Raw genomic sequence first — 21,033 nt, forward strand, 5'->3', positions numbered from 1 at the left:
ACATTGTTGTCGACGCTGCATTGCAGAATGGAATTCACGTCCCCGTTGACAGCGTAATAGTCAAATTTGAGGGTGTGCAGCTTGCCAACAGATTGATTGACAAGATTCATGATTGCTACCAAACGACAGCCTATGTATAAACTATTCTCTACCCTAGGTATCCCTGCAACGTCCCCAAATAAGCCTGGTATGCCGTCCCACTCGGCGGCTCAAAGCTATACATATAATCTCCCCACCAAGGCCCAGCAGCCCACCACAACGCCCCAAGCCAGACATCGCTATCTGCCGCAAGCGCATCAAGGAGACCCGTAACAGCCTCCTGACAAACATCATTGGCACCACCAGCGAACTCGCCGATAATGCCTACCTTCCCGTTATCCTTCAGCCACTGCGTTGCGCTAGCGACGCGCTCGGAGCCAATTGTACCTGATACACAAACCTCAGATGTACCAGACCCGTCGCTGTCGAGGTACTGGTGCATTTCGTAGACGATGTTGTTCTCGGGATCGGTGAGGGCCTTCAGGTTGTCGTTTACGTCGACCCATGTCCAGGCACCGGACCAGGAGTTGCCTTCTATGAAGATTGTTTGGGTGGCGCCTGTGGAGCGGATTCCGTCTATGGCTGCTTGGTTGAGGTTTAGGACTAGAGTTTGGTCCATTGTGTGGTATTCGTTGTCTATAGTATTTTGTTATTTGGGCTTGCTTTGGGTACTGCGGATGATTGGAAGGGGGCTAAACGCACTCGTGTCGAAAATGACATTAGCGTTGTCGACGAACTCGGCTGCAAAGTTTGTCCACCAGGTTTGGAAGTCGGAAGGGCTGGAGATAATCTCGTTGTTGCTTTGCTTCTGTCAGGAGAGGCGCAGGGAAGAGGTGAGGTGGACATACAATCGCCCATAGTTATGCGGATCAAGAACAGCCCATGCGCCTGCGTTGGTAACTGAGTTGACGGCCTGCACTCATCAGTTCCAAAGTACAGAATATACAGGGCGATAGGGAGAAGAAGGGCAGATACCTCCGTCAAATTCTGCAAATAAGCCTCATCAAACGCCCCCGTAAGTTCAGGCGTCAGCCGCTCCATCTTGAACTGGACACGAAACGTGGTGAAGCCATCGCTGATGAGGGTTGCAATGGTCGAGGGGTCGGGGAAGATATAGTGCGTGCCCTGAACTGTCAGTCTTCTCCTTGGAGGTACATAGTAGAAACTATTGATAGCATACCCATTCTCCGGGAATAGTATCCTCGCCGAACTCACCGCCGGATTCGTTGACGCCGAAATCTGTTTTATTAGTTTGGGTATATTGTGGTCTTGAGACAGGGCTGGGTTTACACTCGAATGTAGCACGCTTCTTGAGCTGGGGGGCTGCTAGGGCTGCACCTGCCGCTAGGGCAAGGAGAAAGGTGGTTTTCATGGTAGGCGAGGTCACTGCACTGGTAAATGGCGGCCTGGTGTGCCCTGAGGCGAAATCCAGGCGCAGAGCCGGTAGTTATATAGCCCTGGAGCGTCCCAGTCCAAATGCAAAACGGACGGTGACAAGCGTCGGACATTCAAGCAGCACTCAATCGGACCTCCAGAAACGCACTCCATAGTCTCAACCGCTGTCAAAATGAAACAGCGCAAAGAAGATTCACGGAAGTTCGGACCGTCATAAAGTTCGACCATAGTCTTAGCAAAGTGGATGAAACAGCACGCCACACCTAGGGCATTGACGGTCCGCGCCGACAGTGGAAGTGAGTGACCTCCGCATTAGATCAGGTACCGCTCCGTCCAGGCGCTGAATAACTTCGACAGGGGCTTTAAGGCGATTCAGCTTGAGTCAGAGAGGCATGCTGCATGCTTGTATCGTGGGGAATATATCGTAGGTATAGAGGCTGTTGCAAACCACACGCCACTGAGGTAAACATGGACACTCGTGTATCACAATGTTTCTAGCAGTTCCAAGAACATCTGCGAGTGCCAGAAAGCATGTCTGTAATGCGAAGTCCCCTAGGTCCGGTACGAAAACCCTGTGTCCAATCTGGGGGAAAGCATCTCTTGGGACTCGGCGTTGCAGAGGCCACCTGTACCCCGGACAAAACCCTGTTCGTCACGGAATCAGCACGCAGCTAGTCCAGGAACAATACAGACTAAATGGATTAATTCCGGCATTGCGACATGCAGGAAGCGCACCAAGTGTGGAGGACTCAGGAACGGAGAACCCCTTCCTTGCCCCATGTATGAAACGCGGGGTTGGTCTAGCCCTGTTCGTCACGGAACTACTCTGTATACATTTAGAGATCCCAAATACCAAATATCCAATTCTATATACAGATTCGTCTATTCAACCTTTTCTATACGTCATCAAATCAAATGTTCACAGTAAAGAGCTCCATCCCAACACCACAAACAAGCAATTTGATTTCACCACTCTCTCCGTCACGCACAACTTCCAGACAAGAAATGTCTGCAACTGGACTATACCGGTCTAGCGTATTAGACACTTGGACATTATCCAAGGTTGGCCTGGCATCGATGCTCAGGTCAATCTCAACGGTCCACAGCTTAACGCGGTGGTCGTTTCCAGAGGACGCGAAACTAAACGTAGCTTTGTTGGTGTCAAGGGAGATAGACTGCTCGATAATTTTGACGCCGTTAACGGATGCTGTGTGTGCGTCGGGTATGGAGATCGTTGATGTTCGTTCTTCCGAAGATAAAGTAGAGTTTAGGTAAAGTAGAGAAAGCGTAACGGAATTATCATCGCCACCAGAGAGAAGGAGGGTAGTTTTCTCTGAAAGTTTAACCAGATCAATTGACTTGATGCTGTTCGAGTGGATGGCGTGTCTGCTTTCACATGCGATGGTTTCTTCCGCTATGCCGGTGGATGGAAGAGGTGCTTTTAGGGAGAGGGAGGGGCTGAAGTTGTAAATTGGTTCCAGGGCTGATGTTATATCCCAGAGGGTGAAGTGGCCGTCTGTTGAGGTGGTGATGAGACATATTGAGGAGGCGGTTTGAAGAAAGCGGACTTGCGTTAGGCAGTTGCTTGTATATGTCCCGCTTGCTAGGAGGGTGAAGTGGCTGTCTTCGTTGACGTAGGAGAGGTGGAATACCTGCGAGGCCCATTAGCTAGTGTTTATCGAATCGGGTTAGATTACTTACCCTGGTAGTGGAATTTGAATATGTCAGGCAAAGCAAGAAGCTAGCTTCGGCTTGACTATTTTCCACACCTAACAGGTCAAAGCTTGTCACCCGGAGTTCTGATTTGGGATGGCTCTTCGGGCACCATCCCTGCAACGCCGCGGTCAGTCCAAAGACGGGAATTGAGTTGATCTTCCAAACGAAGAAATCCTCCATCGCACTACTCGTAAAGAGGAACTTCCCATCCTTAGACCAGGCGATATGTTGCGGTGCAGCGTCATGCGCTGTCAAAGTTCGGATACACTCGAAAGCACCCCATGGCCCTGACCCCTGCGGCGATGCTGTCGTGAAGACGCGGATGCCTGTATCCTCCGAACCAGTGACAAACAGAGGCTTTCCGTCGGCGGATTGATATGCCCCTAATGCCTTGATTTCTCTTCCGTGTCCTCCAGCACGTACTGATCGTGTCGTATTGGCATTGATATGAGCAGCTTGGAGGCCAGCCTGGGCCCACAGAAGTAGACTCTCTCCTGGGTTTTCGGTGCTGTGTTGGAATGCCCATCGCCGGTGTCCGCCGCCACAGTGAATTTTCGCGACCTCAGACTGTTTGGTCTCATTCCAGACAACAAACGTCATGCCTCCGAAGCCATAGAAAATGAGGTCTTCGGATGAGCTGTCGACGAAAGCTCCCTCAATCTGGAACCCTAACGTTGTGGATGAGTGTATCGTTCTTAATGAGACTGGCTCTTCAGCACCTTCGGATATTTCCAAGATGTTGACGCGGTAGTTTCCATCCCGGCCACAAGTGAGGAAGTGGTGTGATTCGGTGACCGTAGTTGAAAGCGTAGTGAGAGGGATAATTTTAGACACGCCGTCTTTGCCATGAATCCTTGCCACCTTCAGCAATGCTTCAAGGTCCCCAGCTGTGCACGTCTCGTATACCGCCAGCGAACCAAGTCGGGATCCGACGATCAGATATTCTTGATCGCTGACTAGCGATGAGGATGCAATCTCAAAGCCCTGTGGAACTTGCAACGTGGCCTTCTCTATACGAGGTTCAACGTCAGGTGAAATATGAATGCGGAATAAGTCGGCCGTATCAGGTTTCGAGTATGTTGTTAAGAATTTCACGACCGCGGATGGGCCCTCTGAGTTGTAGTCAAGAACAAATAGACCAACCGGACGTTGGCCGACTGATACAACGCTGGTCAGAGATTTCGATTTACAGTCAAACAGTCGGATGTGTCCGTGTTTGTTCCCGATAAGCGCAACGCCCCCAGCTGCATGACCTGCAATGAGCGCATAAGAGCCGAGGTCTTCTTCTATGCACAGTGTTTCCTCTGCGATGTGTCGGTTACTAGTATTCTGTGACTCCACCCGTCCGAGCTTGACTTCGCCAGTCGTAGTCGTCATGAGGAAATGTTCTGGGGAAGCAAATCCAAACGATCTCAGCGCCGATTTTGCGGCTTTGCCATCTTTTGACGTCGGCGTAAGCGGGACGCGGGTGTTCCAATTGGGACATGAAAGCTCTCCAGCTTCTAGAATAAGTTTAAATGTTCTGACTGCTCCATCGTTGCCACCAGTGTAGACTGTCGTTTCGGCACCAGTGGTGGACATCCCAAGAGACCAGATATGCTTTCCATTGTGAGGACGAAGAGAAGATGTGTTCGTAAGTTTGAACTCAGGCTTCGCCAAAGGCTTCCAGCTCAAATCCCAAACCAGGCACTGCGCATCTTCCCCTCGCGACACTAGACTGATTTTATACTCGTCGGGCCGCTTGGCGAGAAAGTCAACTCCCCAAATTCGAGCTCCGTGGCCAAACGCGCTGGCAACACATGATTCTGAGTTCAGCCCATCATCCTGTGCGTGTCCAAATCCAGTAGAGCGGAGCTTGAATCCATCCGATGAGTAGGCGGATGGCTCGTCCGGAGATGCGTGCTCGCAGTCTGATATATCCCAGATTCGGACCGTTCGATCATCGCTGCAGCTGGCCAACAATCTTCCCGGCCGATCACCGTGCAGACCAAGGATTTCCGAGGAAATCTCGACGTCAAAGATAGACCCTTCATGGCCTGTAAAGAAGTGGTGTATTGAGCTGGAAGCATCGGCAGCAGAGCCTTGACGATCGCGGATAAAGCATGACCAGACTATGATCTCACCGAAGACCGTTCCAGCAGCGACCAGTAGATTTGAAGGGGAGACCGATAGAATCTGTGCCGAGTACAGTATCGACTTGACACCAACGACGAGTTGGCGTAGATGGATCGTCCGACCATATGCAGACGAAGCATCCTCGATAATAGAGATTCCAAGCACGGCGTTGTGTGCCGTCACCACATACGCAGCACTGCCGTCCGTCGATGCACAACCAGCTAGAACCCAGTCTGGAGCCACAAACTCAGCACTCGCAAGTTTCAACGACGCCACAGGCTCGCCAGATTCGGTCGCTGAGATGTTCAAGTCGATAAGCCTCAGAGATTCACCTCCCCACACGAGAAGCTGAACTTTCTGTGTCCCCGCTTCTTGCTGATGACTCAGAGTCGCATATCCATGGACATGGTTTACTTTGAATGCTCTTACTGAATTCAAGATCCTTCCGCTGTGCTCTTCAATCAAACGCGCAAAGGTACCTTGACCCACAAGAACGAGCCTGGTGTCGCCAAAATCAAGTACTTTGAGTGTACTGACGGGCAGACAAGCGTCAACGTGCTGGCAAATGTTAGCGTGGCTTCTGGACAAATCAGGCGCGAAAATCGATACTTACCTCGAGTGAAGAGCCCATCTCTAATACCAAAGAGCCACACGGGCTCACCTGTAGCAGACAATCGCGCAAGAAAAGCAGGAACCCCCGCATACAATCGATAAAATCGATAAAATCGATAAAATTCCACGATAAGAATTATGTAAGCTCTTATCGCAGAAGTACCACGTGACCGCGCGCCGGTGTCTTGTGGCGACGCGGGGACTTCGGCTTTCCTGCCTGCTCGAGGCAACAGCTCTACGTAACGTCATCTTGCGGACTGCCTCGATGCTCTGGCATGTCTCGTCCTAATCCCTACGCAGGTCACTTTTCAGCGCCTAGGCCGCCATGGGTGTCCAAGGACTGTGGACAATCGTCCAGCCCTGCGCCCGACCCGTGAAGCTCGAGACCCTCAATCGAAAACGGCTCGCCGTCGATGCCTCCATCTGGATTTACCAGTTCCTCAAAGCCGTCCGTGACAAGGAAGGAAACGCCCTCCGGAACTCTCACATTGTCGGTTTCTTCCGCCGGATATGCAAACTCCTCTACTTCGGGATTAAGCCGGTCTTCGTGTTTGACGGTGGCGCTCCGGTTCTGAAGCGACAGACTATCGCGAACCGAAAGAAGAGACGCGAGGGGCGCAGGGAAGATGCGGTACAGACGGCTAGCAAGTTACTTGCAGTGCAGCTGCAGCGCACCGCCGAGCAGGAAATGGCCAAGCGCAAGAACCGGTCGCGACAGGAAGCCGATGAGGAAATCCCGGATAACCCCGTTTACGCAGAGGAGGCGTTCATGACAGACAAGCAGAAACAGCAGAGTCGGATGTTCAGACGGAAAGATGCATACCACCTACCTGACATGCAGGTCTCGCTCCAGGAAATGGGAGCTCCGAACGACCCGCGCATCATGTCGCAGGAGGAGCTGGAAGAGTATGCACGACAGTTCCATCAGGGCGAGGACATCAATCTCTACGACTTTTCGAAAATCGACTTCGACAGTCCGTTCTTTCTCAGTCTTCCTGCGACCGATCGTTACAATATTCTCAATGCTGCGAGACTCAGGAGTCGGCTACGTATGGGATACTCGAAGGAGCAGCTTGATACAATGTTTCCCGATCGCATGGCCTTCTCCAAGTTTCAAATTGAACGCGTCAAGGAAAGAAATGACCTCACTCAGCGCTTGATGAACATCAATGGGATGAACGGTGAAGAGGCGTTCTATAACACCGGTCAGCGGATTGCAGGAGAACGTGGCAAGGAGTATGTGCTTGTCAAAGACAACTCCGTCGAAGGTGGATGGGTGTTAGGTGTTGTGGGAAGCAAGGAAGGTCACGAGGAGAAACCCATCGATGTTGACCAATATTTCCACCATGAAATAGTACCTGAAGTGGAGGAACCTTCAGAAGATGAAGGGGGCTTCGAGGATGTACCTATTGAGGGTCTCAATCGCCTTCCAAAACTCCCGTTTCTGAAGCCTGGTGTCTTTGATGATTCTTTGAGAACCCAAGAACCCATCGAAGCGCTGGATGAAGATCCCGATTCTCTCTTCGTTCAAGATTACAATCATCGCCAGAACCGCGCCATTGATGACGTCTTTGAAGGTGCCGCTGCAAGCGATGATGAAGACCTTCAGAGAGCGATTGAGATGTCTCTACAGTCTACGGAGCAAAAAGACCACGAAATGCCAGATATCCCCGTCAACCGTGTTCCCTCGCCACCGCCGACGCGTCACGCGGCACTTGAGCCTGGCGAGAGTGACGACGACGATATGGATTTTGCAGCAGCTCTCGCAAAGTCAAAGCGGAGCACGAAGCCTAAGCCTGCTATAACTCATTCCTTTGAAGGCCCGCTGCCTTTTGAGACTCTGAAGCCGAAGAAGCCTCTCGAGACCAGAAAGACACCACAAGAAGTCGATCCAAATGCTGGTGGGTTCGAAAAGCGGCCGTCAACGAGAGCTAAGGAGAACGTGTCTCTTCCCCCATGGTTTTCTGGGCCGCAGCAAAATGCTGAGTTTATCGCCGATCAGCATGACAATGAGGCTTTGGAGAACTATCGCGACATGGTGACGACGCCAGATCATGTGTTCTTGGCGAATCGCCGATCGCCTGATGTTATCGACGTTGACAAGTTCCCTGAGAAACAAATCGTTGATCTTGACCCAGAACCTTCCCATGAGGAGCCTAATCAGCCTCCAACTGCCGCGGTAAAAGTCAACCCCAGCGAGGCGCCGTCAAAGTCCCCAGAGTCTCATAGATTAGAAGATAAGCCTGCTGAAGCGGTTGAAGACGAGCTTGAAGACACCTACGACTGGGAACCTACTGACGATGAAAAAACCCAGCGATCTCCTTCTCCCATGTTTCAAGATGTCACAGTACGGCCAGAGAAACCTGCCACTGCGGGTGCTGACAAGGCCGAGCGGTCGCCGTCGCTGGAATTTGAGGATGTCCCGGTGCCCGAAAAACTTGTTACTGCCATTGATACTGAGAAGGCTGAAAGGTCTCCTTCGCCGGATTTCGAAGATGTCACTATGCAGCCTGATGTTCCTTCAGTACCAGCCCTTCATAACCAGATCGATCTCAGCCAGCCCATCGATATCGACGATGAAGGCTTTTCGGATCCAGAAGATGAAGAACTCATGAAGCAGCTAGCAGCCGAGGGTGAGGAGCACGTTCGATTCGCGGCAACCCTGAACTCCACTACTCGAAATGAAGCCTTCGACTATGAGCAAGAGCTCAAGCAGCTGCGCTCGCAGCAGAAAAAGGATCGCAGAGATGCAGATGAAGTCACGCAGATTATGATTACGGAATGCCAGCAACTGTTGAGTTTGTTTGGCTTACCGTATGTTACTGCTCCTATGGAGGCAGAAGCGCAGTGCGCAGAGCTGGTCTCTCTTGGCCTTGTGGACGGTATCATCACCGATGACAGTGATATCTTTCTATTTGGTGGAACTCGTGTCTACAAGAACATGTTTAACCAAAGCAAGTATGTTGAATGCTACTTGACGACGGATCTTGAAAAAGAGTATGCTCTTCATCGGAGGAAGTTGATCAGCTTCGCGCACCTTCTGGGAAGCGACTACACAGAAGGCATTCCTGGTATTGGACCAGTGACAGCGTTGGAGATTCTGACCGAGTTTGGTGCACTCGAAGAGTTCCGCGACTGGTGGACTCAGGTACAGACTGGTGCCGATATGTCGAAGAGCGACCATGCGGCATTCTACAAGAAGTTCAGGAAACAGGCCACGAAGATATTCCTGCCGCCCACGTTCCCCGATACGCGAGTCGATACAGCCTACCTTGAACCAGAAGCGGACATGGACCCGTCGGCTTTTCAATGGGGTGTGCCCGATCTACATGGGCTTCGCAACTTCTTGATGGCGACCATTGGCTGGACCCAGGAACGAACCGATGAGGTGCTTGTGCCCGTTATCCGCGACATCAACCAGCGAGAGCAGGAAGGCACGCAGAGCAACATTACGAGCTTCTTTAGTGGCCCTCAAGGAGCGGGAGCATTTGCGCCGAGAGTCCGGTCTGGTGGTCAAAGCAGGATGGAGAAGGCTTTTGGTCGACTTCGACGAGAAGCTGAAGCTGGCCAGGATGGAGAGCAAGCTGATGCCGAAGCAGATGTACCTCCGAATGAAGCTGCCCCGCGGCCTGCTTGGAATGGTAAGGGCAAGGGAACCAAGCGGGGAGCGGCGGCAGCGGCGGCAGCGGCAGAGAACGGCGAGGGCAAGAGTGGTGACGATACGACGACCAAAAAGAGAAGAGGTCGCAAGGCAGCAAAGATATAGAGATGTATATTTTAGCTATTTTATGTAATAAAGGTTGTTGGAGTACGGTGTTCTCGACCCACCGTTCGTCACGGTTACATGAAGCCAAGTGCGATGCAGCGATCTGGATGGATGAACTGCGGATCGATCGCCCGCTATGGATGCGAGATAGATTGCGTTCTAATTAAGCTTAGTTGTTGGATATTCAGGTCCAGATTCTTGGAAATTTGGAATTGTTTTCAGTGCTTGCATGCTTTCCCCTATAACCTGTTGACGGTCTCCCGCAACAGAGTTTGTTCAACTCCAGGCAACTCTAGTCCGTAGTCAAGATAGCCGTAGACAAAGAGATCGATCCTCGATTTCAGATGATCTCACTGCGCTGATCGCTGTAGAAGTTGATCACAGTTCAGCCCCTTTTAGTTGGGCCACGATCGATGACATCATAGCGGACCCCATGACGTCGCAAGTTATGGTGTTGCAGTCCCGCATTCCAACTGCTTAAAGGCGCTTTCTCCCCCTGTGCGATCGCTCCAGCTCCCCTATCGGAACCCAATTGCTCCATTGACCACTCACATCGTGCAGCTGCCTGCCTGTGGCTCCAATTGATCCAGATTCCTGCACATCGTCATCTTAACTCGATCTTGCTCGCCTTGCACAGCCTCATCGCTGCTATCCCTGCTGAACTCGTGACTTCCGAACTTGGCTTAGTCCTTCCTAGAGTCTCGACGTCACTGCACTTCTTTCTTTCCTTCGATCTTCTCCTGAACTTTTGGATATTATCCTGCACGATTCTCCTTTCTGAGCGTCATCTACTTTGCTCAATTGCTTCACTCCCTTTTTCTATCGACTGTTTATACTCTTCCGGTTGCGGTACCCCTACTTCCGGCACCTTCCGTCGAGACCTCCTGATTCCCTTACCACGTCACTCCTGCGCAAATCAGTCGGCTCACTCACCTGAGGAACCCAATTCCTCCAATCCAAGAACGACCCCCTCCTTCTACGCTCCTCGCAATTCGCATTCCTTAATCCCTCGTTGATCTTCCTAGCCGTTCGAGCTTTAATTTCCTCGTTTCACCATGCATCGCACATACTCTATGCGCCAGTCGCGCCTGCCGACTGCCTCCCAGATCGAGAGCCCCCCTCCTCCATTGTCCTCGACCAAGACTAACAGATGGATGGGAAGAGGTGGCATTGGTGAGTTGTCGCATGGATTCAATACCAGATTGCTTGTATACTGATGTATTCGTAGGCCACGCCTTCCGCAAGAATGCCGCCGGCGCTTTCGGTCCCGACCTTGCGCGCAAGCTCTCCCAGCTTGTGAAGATGGAGAAGAACGTTATGCGCAGTATGGAACTGGTCTCTAAGGAGCGCATGGAAACTGCCGTATGTTCTCTGACTACTGTGATCGTTATTTATGCTAACTAGACTAGCAACAACTCTCCATCTGGGGTGAGAATTGCGACGAGGACGTTTCGGATATCACGGATAAGCTTGGTGTGCTGCTGTACGAGGTCGGAGAACTCGAGGACCTTTACGTCGACCGCTACGACCAGTACCGTGTCACCATCAAGAGCATTCGTAACATTGAGGCCTCCGTCCAGCCAAGCCGTGACCGTATGTTCAACCTCTATAACCAGTCGTCATGATGATACTTACCCTTTTTAGGCAAGCAAAAGATCACCGATGAGATCGCCAAGCTGAAGTACAAGGACCCCAACTCTCCCCGCATCGTCGTCCTCGAGCAGGAACTTGTCCGCGCCGAAGCCGAGTCCCTTGTCGCCGAAGCGCAACTCTCCAACATCACCCGTGAGAAGCTCAAGGCTGCCTTCCAGTACCAGTTCGATGCCCTCCGGGAACACTGCGAGAAGGTTGCCATCATCGCTGGCTATGGAAAGCACCTGCTCGATTTGATCGACGACACCCCCGTCACGCCCGGTGAGACCCGCCAGGCCTACGACGGCTACGACGCCAGCAAGGCCATCATCCAGGACTGCGAGGATGCTCTCGCCAACTGGGTCACATCCAAGGCCTCCGTCAAGTCTGGCCTCTCCCAGCGTTCCCGCACACTCTCTCAGCGCCACCGCGAGAACGTCCTGAAGAACCGTGACAACGGCATCGACCTCTCCAACCAGGACCAGCCCCTGCGTGGAGACCGCGACTCATGGGTCGCTGCCGAGCAGCACTCCAGCTACCACCACGACGATGACGCCGATGAACTCGCTAGCGACGTCGACGTCCGAGGCCGCGAAGAGGAGCGCGACCCCGTGCCCGCCTAAGCATCAGCACAGCATGACATAACTAATAAGTAATCAACAAAACCAACCAAAACAAACAAGTCTGAGCGTCAAAGATACCACGGGAAAACGTACATTGGTTAATTCCTTTGTTGCTCTTGAATATGGATATCATTACTCTATCCTATCCTCTTACTAACTTAATCATTGTGTGCACGAAATGAGTTTCCTTGCTGTTTGATCTCTTGGATTTGAGGTCCTCATGTTGATGTTGATGTTGATGGTTTGCTTTTGCTCCTTTTCTTTCTTCTTGCGTCCTCGGGTTATCCTCGTGTGACTGTTCGTTTATACTTACTTAGTTATTTACTTACCCATGAATACTTATCAGTAATGCTTATTATATATTCTTGCTATTTCTCACATTGCGAGTAGTCACTAAGAAACCGTGATCCCAAAGGTACCTATAAAAGTTTTAGTCTCCTGGCCGACTCATGCCATGAAATGAGGACAGTGGGTAGGTAGTATGCCGTAATACTGCCCACACACTGAAGCCTGAACAATTTAAAGATTACAAACCGGACCTACATATCCCGTCTTATAACGACCAAGCGATTGAACGATGAGCGCGAGCAATTGGCCCGACCGACCGACCGAGTCCTCCCTTGAGAATTAAACCAGTTCATTTATCCACGGGTAGCTAAAAGATCGTTTCGGAGGACATGAGGTTAGAGAGCCTGGCTCATATGACTAACGTCCTTGTCCCCATTATCATTACTATATCTACGACTTTTATTGAAATATGGTTGTATATCAAAGGCCCTTTATAAATGAACCCTCGACTATTCTGTATGCAGATATGTAGCAGAGCCCTGGCAGCCTGCAAAAATAAGCGTTGACTTATATTCCCGTAAGCTCAGGTAAACGGGAGCCTCTTAAGTAGGGTAACGTATGGCGGGTGTTTCCAATGAGTTTAATTATTGTCAACGACGACTATACCAGTGGGAGTAGTACAACCCAACCAGCTATAGAAAGTCTAGTTACCATTCTCGAGTCACCGCGAGGCATAGGCCGTGGTCCCTTGAGAAATATCAGAAGCCACGTCTTTAAAGGGCACATTGATACGGTAGTGAGAGATATATTTACAGATTGTGCCCGCGTAATGCAAGTGTAAAAGCACTGTAGTGTGTTGCTGACCCCCGCCTCCCACAGCCTGCCCTAGGGATGATGTGTGATTGGTGCTATCATGAGAACTGGTCGAAAATCAGTGACAGGTACCTGAAGACAATTCACGATGTTCTACTTACCCCCGACATCAGGGAATTGACCAACGTCTTGATATCCTCAATTGTAGGATCCCTGCCAGCGACCCTGAAATATTTCTGAACCTCGGGGAACTTCCCCTGGTTACTCTCGCGGCTCATCGTCTCGAATACCTTTTTCATCTTGGCAGTATTTCTGAGCGTCTGTCCACGCTCTACTACACGGTTATGATGACCCATAATAGCCGCGTCCTGGTCCACAAGGTCAGCACAGAACAATATCAAGGCCGCAAGGCCCGCCGCCAGCGCTGTTGCAACGGAGCTCCCATTCAAAGTCCGGGTCTCCTCTTCGTTGTTGTCAAGTAGGACTTCCAGTCCCGGAAGAATGAACTGGACGGACTTCTCGTCGCCGGAGTGTGTTTTGACCAAGTTGCCAGTTCTTGTAGCGGAGCCGATTCGGAATACCTGCTCGAGACCGACAGGATAGAACCCCTGTGCGATTAGTGCTTCTTCGCTTTCGCGGAGGGCGCAGAAGAGGAGCTTCTTTTGCCGGATGGCTTCGGCGATTGCGGCTTGGAAATCCTCCGTTTCTTGCGGGTTGCAGCTCTTCGCCGGAATTGTCCAGCTCATCGAGATGATGTCGACGTTTTTCCGCAGTGCCCAGTTCACTGCCTGTAACGATATTAACAGTCTAAACATATTTCGATTGATGTGGAATGCCAGTGAGAGGACCTACCTCCTTCGCGGCTACGGGCGAGATTTCTGACCCTGGGGCTTTCTTCAATCGGGCCACATAAAGATGGACATCAGGACACATTTTACTAATGAGACGCCCCATGATTGTACCATGATGACCGGGGTCAACATAGTAATTGTCAAGGCCGGTATCCCCGTTTTCGTCAAACGTTCTGCCTTCCTGGACTCGGAACCTGGTCTTCTCAGGATCGATGCCGTCGTCAATAAGAGCCACCCTGACAGTTGGTCTCGGGTCATCATGTTCGTAGTTGCGCATCCCCTCGGTGAATTTGTCCATGTGATTGAGCCAATCATGACTAGTCCGAGAGTTTGGGTCAAAACATATGTAGACGGAATTGCGCTGCGCTTAAAGAGGGACTTACTTTTTCTTTGTCCGACCAGCTAGATCTTCGAGACCCTGATCTCGAGTGTCGGTTGCATTAGCATATATTGCATCCTCTACCCGGATCTCTACCTTCACGCGCCGGGAATTTTTCTCGAACCGTTTCTTCAATCGTGTCTCAAAGAGGACTTGATAGTTATGCAGAGAAGCATCATCCTCAGGGCCCTGGGTATGTCCTTAACATCCTTTTTTTCATGGCATGGGGGAAAATGCGCAGACTAACCTTGTGGATTACAACCTGGACGCTCTCGAGCTGTCATGCGTATGCGATGTTAGTTGAAGAAATGCTCAATGATGGAGTCAATAGGAATGAACAAACCTTCTGCAGCCTGGCAAGGCCGTGTTTACATGCCCACCCTTGCAGGGTTGAGAGGTTACCGCTTGAATGCATAACAACAGTCTTCACATCCGGGGCTGCTGCCAGAATCGTGTCACTGCTGATATCCAGCTTTCTCCAATCCCAGTGCTGGATGTTGTACGTTCTCGTCAACTCCACGAGAGATTTGTCACTATGAGGCTGCCCGAGAAGGTCATTGACAGTGATTCTGAAGATCTTTTTGACGCCCTTTTTCTTGAGGAAGTTGAAGATGGGTTGGTAGCTGGCGAGACTATCTGTCTCTCCTCGAGACCCTGCATCAGGTGTTTGATGTTTACGGGGCGGCAAGCAGACGTAGCTAAGACAGGTCTCGAATGGAAACTTGTCGAATCGTTCCTCGGTAATGGCGTTCACATAGTTCTTTCCAATCGACCGTTGTTGCCCGAGATCAAGGTTAATCTTGCGTTCTAGCAGATACAGAGATTAGCTTGAATGCAGACAGAGCACGCAGGGCTTGTACCAATAGAACTGCCGTTCAACCCTGATGGATAGAGAAACTGAAGCTTTGTATTGTGCGTGCCGATGCTGTCACCAATACAGGCTTCCCTGAGGGACTCTATTATGGTCTGTCTGAGTTGTGCACCAGCGTGATAGGTGGAGGCCTTCTGCTCCTCGAAATATCGCAGTAGCTCTTGATAGGCCGTCCGCTGTTCGCGATCCCGGCCATACAAGGCTTTAGGGCAGACATTGACAATTTCTTTGATGATATGTTCGAAGTCTCCGAGTGCTTCCCGGTCCTGCTCTTTTGGCTTGTCGAACTTGCTCACTGCGAGGTGGAGGAGAAGGATATTACGCCTGTTTCCAACGGGAGATGAAATGATATCTGGTCCACTCAACTGAATAAGCTGCTCGACGGCGTTGCGATCCGGATGCGCGCAGTAGCTCTCGATGATGCGGTGGATGCAGGGCTTGCTCGTGTCGGAGTTCTCTGCTGCCTTGCGCAGTTTGCGGCGCAGAACATCGTTGTAGCCAAGGATCTGTGTCTTGAGCACATGGGCACAGTTGGAAATATCTGTATCGGTCGCAGTTTCCTTCACAAAGACAATTAGGGGATGCGTTGCATCAACGGGGCAAGACCTCCCGTCGCACTCCTGCCGCAGCATATCCTCCGTCCTTCGGTCCAGGAGCAGATTTAACAGACAATATGCGACCTGGACACACTTCCTCGAGGCATACTCCAAAGGACACGACTCGTCGACCTGGTCGAGGAGGTTTGGGTCTCGAGTCACTACCCAGGGTATGATTTTATAGATACCCGAAGCCCAATTCCGCTTCATCCCACGGGAATTCATCCGAGCGATTTCGTGCAAGAAAGTCATTTGCTCCTTGTCTTCGCGCTTCAACACTGAGCTGTTGTGCTCAAGATGGGTGTATGGACTTGCCATGGCTTCCGGGTTGCTGTCGAAATAGCGAAAGAGTGCCTTGTGCCCGTCGCCAACGTCTTCCAACTCTACTGCACTATCGTCGTTTTCCTCTAGATTTTCGATGATTCTCCTGGCATTTGACGAGCCATGGCCGCGGTGACTGGAGAGCTCGCTCTGGCTAGCGGGCTTTTGGTGCTCTGGTAGTCTTTTTGCCCGGATGTTGCTCTCCCTCGTTGACATCTTGCCGTTAGCTGGCTCGTCGAAGCTGGAGGTGTTGCTTCGTCGCAGAGTCTGTCCCAACATTCTGAACCCCTCTATGTTCTGTCGCGAGATAGAAAACCGAGATTCAGCTTGATTAAAACTCTTTCGTACTCGGTCGCTCCTTCCTGGTGCCTAGCTACTTCTTACGAAAACTCCGACGCTGTGATCTCGCGGTTTTGACAATTCTCAGGGGAGGATTGAGGCTCAGCCTGTGGAAATAACAGATAAAAGCAGGCTAGGCATGTGTGTCACACCAAGGCTGAGGTGATCGAGGTCTGAGCGAACGTCCCATTGCAGCGACCCGCCGATTACTCCGTACCAATGACTCATTCAGCTCGAGACGAACGAGCAGGGATAAGGGAGAGAAGGCCTGAATCGGGAAATATCATTGAAACGAAGGGCCTTGTGTCAAACCCCAGTATTTACACGGGTCGGCGGCCGATCCTTTTTGCTGTGAACGCTTTTCACCCCTCGATACTTGTTCCATGATCAACCTCCACGAGAAGGGACTTACTCGAACGTGATCAGACAATGGCCACCCAGCAGACTCCGTTGCTTACCATTCCGCTCGACGTTGTCCAAGACTCAGCCGGCTACCACACAAGGAACGAGCCTGGTGAACGGCAGCGCGAGAACATTATCGATGACCTTTGCTCCGGATTCTTACTCCAGGCGACCCTACAGGGTACCGTCCATGGCACGCTCACGCCAGGGGGAGATCCGGCGACTCTTCTGGTTATGCAATTCTTGTTCCAAGGCCATACGGCAAAGAGACGCTTTCGGACCGCTGAGATCAAGATTAAATTCGCTGATCAGAAATGCCCCCTTGATGATGACCCAGAGATCATCGACCTTTGGCCACAGGGTAACTTCACCTTCAACCCATCAGAGGTGGATGTGAACGACAGCAAAGGCGGATCAGCAACTGTTTCAGGGGGCATCCCTGGTGCTAGCTTGGAGCTCACTGGCAACTGGGCACGTAGCACTGGCAAAAAAAGAAACCATGCGGCATCTCTGAGGGGTGCTCGACGCATTGAGGGGCGCGACTGGGGGAAGCAGAATGTCGTTCGAATCACGTTGGAGGAAAATGGCGATCAGAAAGAGGGCATCATCCCCGCTATATCTACGGCCGTCTTACTTAAACGCAAGGATGCGGACGCTTGCTTTACGGCTCAAGTGGAGGTTCAGGCTCAGGCTGACATCAGATACGCTACAGCCATGCGCATCCGAGATGTGTCGGGCAAGAGCCCTGTGACGGACCCAGTCGTCTTCGATCCTACCTGTCAGCAGACTCTGTCCGTCGGGGATGCAACACACCTGGAAGCTGAGACCTTGGAAGCCTTTGCCACGGCCACTTCAACCACTGTCCTTTCGACTGTCAAGGGTGTGGCTGGGATCTAGCAGCTTGGCTACAAGGGTCCACGTTCCCGTAAGCGCTTGCCTTGCATGATGAGGCGTCGCCGTGTGGTTTCAATCGAGAGTGCGTGCACAATAGCCATTCTACTGTTTTCCTCCGACAGTAAGAGATTGTTTCCTTTGTTTCTTGGTCGCCTCGCAAAAGAGGAGGCTCGCCGTATATTTTAGCGCCCTGTCGCGCCCCGTATCAAATAACAACCAATATTCTCCCCTTGCCGTGAAGAAGATAGACTTCCCAGTTGAACGCGATATTACTATAGAGCCTTTCGCAAACATGCTGAATAGAAGGGACAGCCTATCGTGTGATATGGATGAGGAGACAAGGCCTTACGTGTTAGTAGTTCCCAGGCAAAGCCCTCTATTGAGATGACACGGCTGGGCTAATGCGTCTCAGGGTTTGCTTTGTTGGGCTGGAAAAAACGCTCGAAACACAGCTTTCTGAATTAGTCCCGGATGCCCACATCTTGAGATTTACAACACCGGCACTTTCTGCATTGCATATTGACAACGCCGCGTTGGACTTGCTGAAATATCTTTACGACAACTACACTCTTGCCGATCACCAGGTACGCAGGCGCTAAAAGTGCTAATAGATTGTACCTACTTATCTAGCTGTGTAGGATGGATGGAGGAGCGTGGTTCTTGTTGGCAAGGGAGTCGCAAGCTTTATAGTGAAGCAGGCAATGAACCTCGCCAGCACCCAGGAGCAGTATCGCGAGCTAGCATTGATGGTATCGGACTTGGTTTGTCTCAGATCCCTAGATACTATTAAGTCCCTGCTTTCAGCGCTGCCTGTTGGCTAACAATTTCCTGCTGTAAGGTATTCATTGAAACCCCCCATCGTACCTTTCCCAAAGGGCCATCCTGGTCGTCTGTCCTCGAAGCCATGCTGAGCCCCGACTTACTTCCACTCCAAGATGAGTTCGTGAGCCGGATAAAGTTAATCTGCGGCTCGTTCCTCCTCACAGCAAAAAAGCATCGCATTTCCAATATCCTAGCTGCGAGCTCTAACCTACGCGTTTGCTCTCCCCTCGTACCCTGGCTTGGGACGGCAATGACCTAACAATACCTGGCTAGATTAATGAGTACGACTGTCGCATATTCGATTATTGGCTGGAGACAAATATCCATCTGACTGCGGACCTAGTCGCGTCCGACTTATCAGACAGATTCGATGATCTCCATCGTGTTCGCCGGGTACTTTCCCAGCCTGATGTACAGAAAGAGAGTAAGTAAATTCCGCTCCCAACTTTGGTCGCTGGCTGTATATGATCTGTCAAGTGCTGACCAGATGTTGGCTTAGAATCCAGGTTTCCAACAAGTGCCTACATCGACTTTCTCTCCGACCTCTCCTGGTCCTGGCGCCAGCCGGGAGACTACGGGTATCGCGAGAATAAGAGGTTCACGGTAGATGCCCACTCGCTTCACACACAGCCTGACGGCATCTCCCTGCCTTTGCAGCTCGTCGGCCCGGCAGGGTGCGGGAAAAAGACTATGTTACGCCACTTGGCCGATACTCGGAGTAGGAGCTTACAGAGCACAGCAGTGATCCTTGTCAAAGAAGACTTCTGTTCGTTCAATCCACTCCAGAAAGACGTTTTGAAGAGTATGATCAGCCAGATTCTGTGGCAGAGGCCGTTTGTCTTCCCTCATCTACAGGCTTACCTGGATACTGCGAGCGATATAGAGATTCCGACCGAGCCGATGCTCTGGAATGTTTTGCGATTTCTATGTCATCCTGGTAGGATTGGGACGCTCTATCTGTACATTGCTGATATCTCGGACTCGCCCCTGGTGTTACGTCCGCTACTCCAATTCCTACAGTCGTCCGAGTCTCCTGCCAACTTATGTGTTGTAAGTACGAGCAAAGCGGTTGATCTGACCAACTTGCCCGCGGACACTAGGGTCATTGATGTATTAGACGATTGTGATTGGGACCAGGGGATATTGACTGTGATTGATGCCCTGCTACCAATGTATCCATGGCTCGAGGAAACTGCACTACAGTGCGAAGTTAAAGAAAAACTACGACAATGCACGGGCGACTACCTCACGGCCTATCTCTACTTGAAGCAGGTATCCCGAGTCACGGCTGTACCTACGCCTGCTTCTATTTGCCAAAGTCTGGAAAGGCTCGCACGAGATCGGGAGCTGATTTACGGTAGCGGCATCAGCTCCATAGTCAATAGTGGCCATGAGATTGCCCTCTGGTGTTCGCAGGCTCTATCCTGGGTCCTATACTCTTGCCGACCCCTCACGGTCCAAGAGCTGTCAGTTGCGGTTGCGATCAGCAATATAACTCCTGGGTCTTCAATGGCGGAAGCGGAAAAACACATCACAGTGGGCATGTGGGAAGTCCTATCCCAACATTTAGGGCTCTTTTTGCGAAGGGATGGCAACGTCGTGCTCTTGGTCAATGAAACAACACGCGACTCCTTGCTGTCATTTCAGAGCGACACAATCAACTTCCTAGGCCATGATCGCCTGGCACAACTCTGTCTCGAGTACCTCTTGTTTTTCCTTCCTACCGAGACTGATTCGACCCTGGAAGGCGCAGGCAAAGGTACTTTCCTCGCATACGCCGCTCGCTACTGGCACGAGCATTTCCTTCTCGCAGGTCATAACGGCCCGGACACTCTTCAGGAAAACAAGTGTCCTGAAGAGAGCTCATCGCTGGACGCTCTCATTGGTTCATTGCTTTCATCGTCCAGCCTGCGGAACAAGTGGTATCGCCTGTTCCACTCGAGCACCAGCAGCCACCATGCTGCTAACCATCTGGATGCTGCCTGCGAGCTGGGACTTCTGGCTATCGTAGAGAGATCCCTCGACGCCAGAGGCTCCCGGGAGGCTCCGGACACCGAAATGCAAAATTCACTACAATATGCTACAGCAAGTGGGCATGAAAGGATTACTCGTTTACTCATTGATAGCGGAGGTGCAGTTTCACCGTCTTTGCCAGTCGCTGTTAACCACAATCGACTGGCCATTCTCCAGCAACTAATCGATTCTATGAGCGAATCGGGGACACAGCCGGAGGATGACGATGTCGCACAGTCTTTATGCCATGCTTCGAGCCACGGCAGCCTCGAGGCGCTGACAATTTTAACTGGGTTTGTCAAGGCGAAGATGCCGGATTTTGACCTTTTTGGTACCTTACCCCTTGAGAGGGCAGCTGCAAGAGGGCACGCCGAGGTCGTGGAGTTTCTACTACAGGAGCTCAAAGAGGCGCGGGCTTCTTCACAACTGGAGGAACAGCTCGTACTCGACACTTTTCAGCAAAAGACGACGGGCGCCTTGCATGTGGCCTGCACGCGAGGCGATGAAGGTCTCGTACATCGCCTTCTGAGGTGGGGTATTGGTCCT

At 51.4% G+C, this 21,033-nt stretch overlaps 7 protein-coding genes across 7 annotated transcripts; 4 read left to right on the forward strand and 3 right to left on the reverse strand.

Annotated features, from left to right (window-relative positions):
- Nucleotides 1-31: 31 nt before the first annotated feature.
- Nucleotides 32-1,411, reverse strand: BDV14DRAFT_211814 (glycoside hydrolase family 5 protein; the record flags this gene model as incomplete). The annotated part of the gene is made up of 6 exons (XM_073776177.1): nt 32-675; nt 742-839; nt 888-952; nt 1,015-1,164; nt 1,220-1,278; nt 1,330-1,411. The coding sequence occupies 6 exons, from the start codon at nt 1,409-1,411 to the stop codon at nt 149-151; spliced, it is 981 nt and encodes a 326-aa protein (XP_073623156.1). The 3' UTR covers nt 32-148.
- Nucleotides 1,412-2,055: 644 nt separating this feature from the next.
- Nucleotides 2,056-5,953, reverse strand: BDV14DRAFT_148232 (tRNA (34-2'-O)-methyltransferase regulator RTT10). Its single transcript, XM_073766508.1, has 3 exons — nt 5,879-5,953; nt 3,136-5,823; nt 2,056-3,086 (listed from the first exon to the last, which is right to left on the reverse strand). Exons 1-3 carry the CDS (start codon nt 5,894-5,896, stop codon nt 2,346-2,348), a joined length of 3,447 nt encoding a protein of 1,148 aa, XP_073623157.1. The 5' UTR covers nt 5,897-5,953; the 3' UTR covers nt 2,056-2,345.
- Nucleotides 5,954-5,956: 3 nt separating this feature from the next.
- Nucleotides 5,957-9,993, forward strand: BDV14DRAFT_183123 (ssDNA endodeoxyribonuclease RAD2). The gene has a single exon (XM_073770335.1). It carries the CDS (start codon nt 6,203-6,205, stop codon nt 9,641-9,643), a length of 3,441 nt encoding a protein of 1,146 aa, XP_073623158.1. The 5' UTR covers nt 5,957-6,202; the 3' UTR covers nt 9,644-9,993.
- Nucleotides 9,994-10,698: 705 nt separating this feature from the next.
- Nucleotides 10,699-11,898, forward strand: BDV14DRAFT_204941 (Eisosome component PIL1/LSP1 family protein; the record flags this gene model as incomplete). The annotated part of the gene is made up of 4 exons (XM_073774625.1): nt 10,699-10,816; nt 10,872-11,005; nt 11,053-11,236; nt 11,288-11,898. The coding sequence occupies 4 exons, from the start codon at nt 10,699-10,701 to the stop codon at nt 11,896-11,898; spliced, it is 1,047 nt and encodes a 348-aa protein (XP_073623159.1).
- A 766-nt stretch (nt 11,899-12,664) lies between these two features.
- On the reverse strand, nt 12,665-16,534 carry BDV14DRAFT_183134 (uncharacterized protein). Its single transcript, XM_073770336.1, has 6 exons — nt 15,090-16,534; nt 14,573-15,036; nt 14,477-14,506; nt 14,234-14,418; nt 13,852-14,167; nt 12,665-13,787 (listed from the first exon to the last, which is right to left on the reverse strand). The coding sequence occupies exons 1-6, from the start codon at nt 16,294-16,296 to the stop codon at nt 13,143-13,145; spliced, it is 2,847 nt and encodes a 948-aa protein (XP_073623160.1). The 5' UTR covers nt 16,297-16,534; the 3' UTR covers nt 12,665-13,142.
- Nucleotides 16,484-17,854, forward strand: BDV14DRAFT_148270 (uncharacterized protein). The gene has a single exon (XM_073766509.1). It carries the CDS (start codon nt 16,786-16,788, stop codon nt 17,653-17,655), a length of 870 nt encoding a protein of 289 aa, XP_073623161.1. The 5' UTR covers nt 16,484-16,785; the 3' UTR covers nt 17,656-17,854.
- A 90-nt stretch (nt 17,855-17,944) lies between these two features.
- BDV14DRAFT_193163 (uncharacterized protein) lies at nt 17,945-19,835 on the forward strand (the record flags this gene model as incomplete). Its single annotated transcript, XM_073771732.1, has 7 exons — nt 17,945-18,003; nt 18,065-18,236; nt 18,291-18,413; nt 18,491-18,688; nt 18,748-18,898; nt 18,974-19,746; nt 19,794-19,835. The coding sequence occupies 7 exons, from the start codon at nt 17,945-17,947 to the stop codon at nt 19,833-19,835; spliced, it is 1,518 nt and encodes a 505-aa protein (XP_073623162.1).
- Between the last annotated feature and the right edge of the window lie 1,198 nt (nt 19,836-21,033).

The sequence above is a fragment of the Aspergillus stella-maris genome (assembly GCF_047715825.1).
Source record: "Aspergillus stella-maris strain CBS 113639 unplaced genomic scaffold BDV14scaffold_84, whole genome shotgun sequence".
Taxonomy (NCBI): domain Eukaryota; kingdom Fungi; phylum Ascomycota; class Eurotiomycetes; order Eurotiales; family Aspergillaceae; genus Aspergillus; species Aspergillus stella-maris.

What these genes read in the sequence shown, in the direction of transcription:
- BDV14DRAFT_148232 (XM_073766508.1), bottom strand. An exon ending in ATTCAAATTCCACTACCAGG is followed by an intron (nt 3,087 to 3,135) that starts GTAAGTAATCTA and finishes TGGGCCTCGCAG; the next exon opens with GTATTCCACCTCTCCTACGT.
- BDV14DRAFT_183123 (XM_073770335.1), top strand. Translation starts at nt 6,203, where the DNA reads ATGGGTGTCCAAGGACTGTGGACAATCGTCCAGCCCTGCGCCCGACCC.
- BDV14DRAFT_148270 (XM_073766509.1), top strand. Translation starts at nt 16,786, where the DNA reads ATGGCCACCCAGCAGACTCCGTTGCTTACCATTCCGCTCGACGTTGTC.
- BDV14DRAFT_183134 (XM_073770336.1), bottom strand. Translation starts at nt 16,296, where the DNA reads ATGTTGGGACAGACTCTGCGACGAAGCAACACCTCCAGCTTCGACGAG. An exon ending in GTTGAACGGCAGTTCTATTG is followed by an intron (nt 15,037 to 15,089) that starts GTACAAGCCCTG and finishes TGTATCTGCTAG; the next exon opens with AACGCAAGATTAACCTTGAT. An exon ending in GCTGGTCGGACAAAGAAAAA is followed by an intron (nt 14,168 to 14,233) that starts GTAAGTCCCTCT and finishes CTCTCGGACTAG; the next exon opens with TCATGATTGGCTCAATCACA.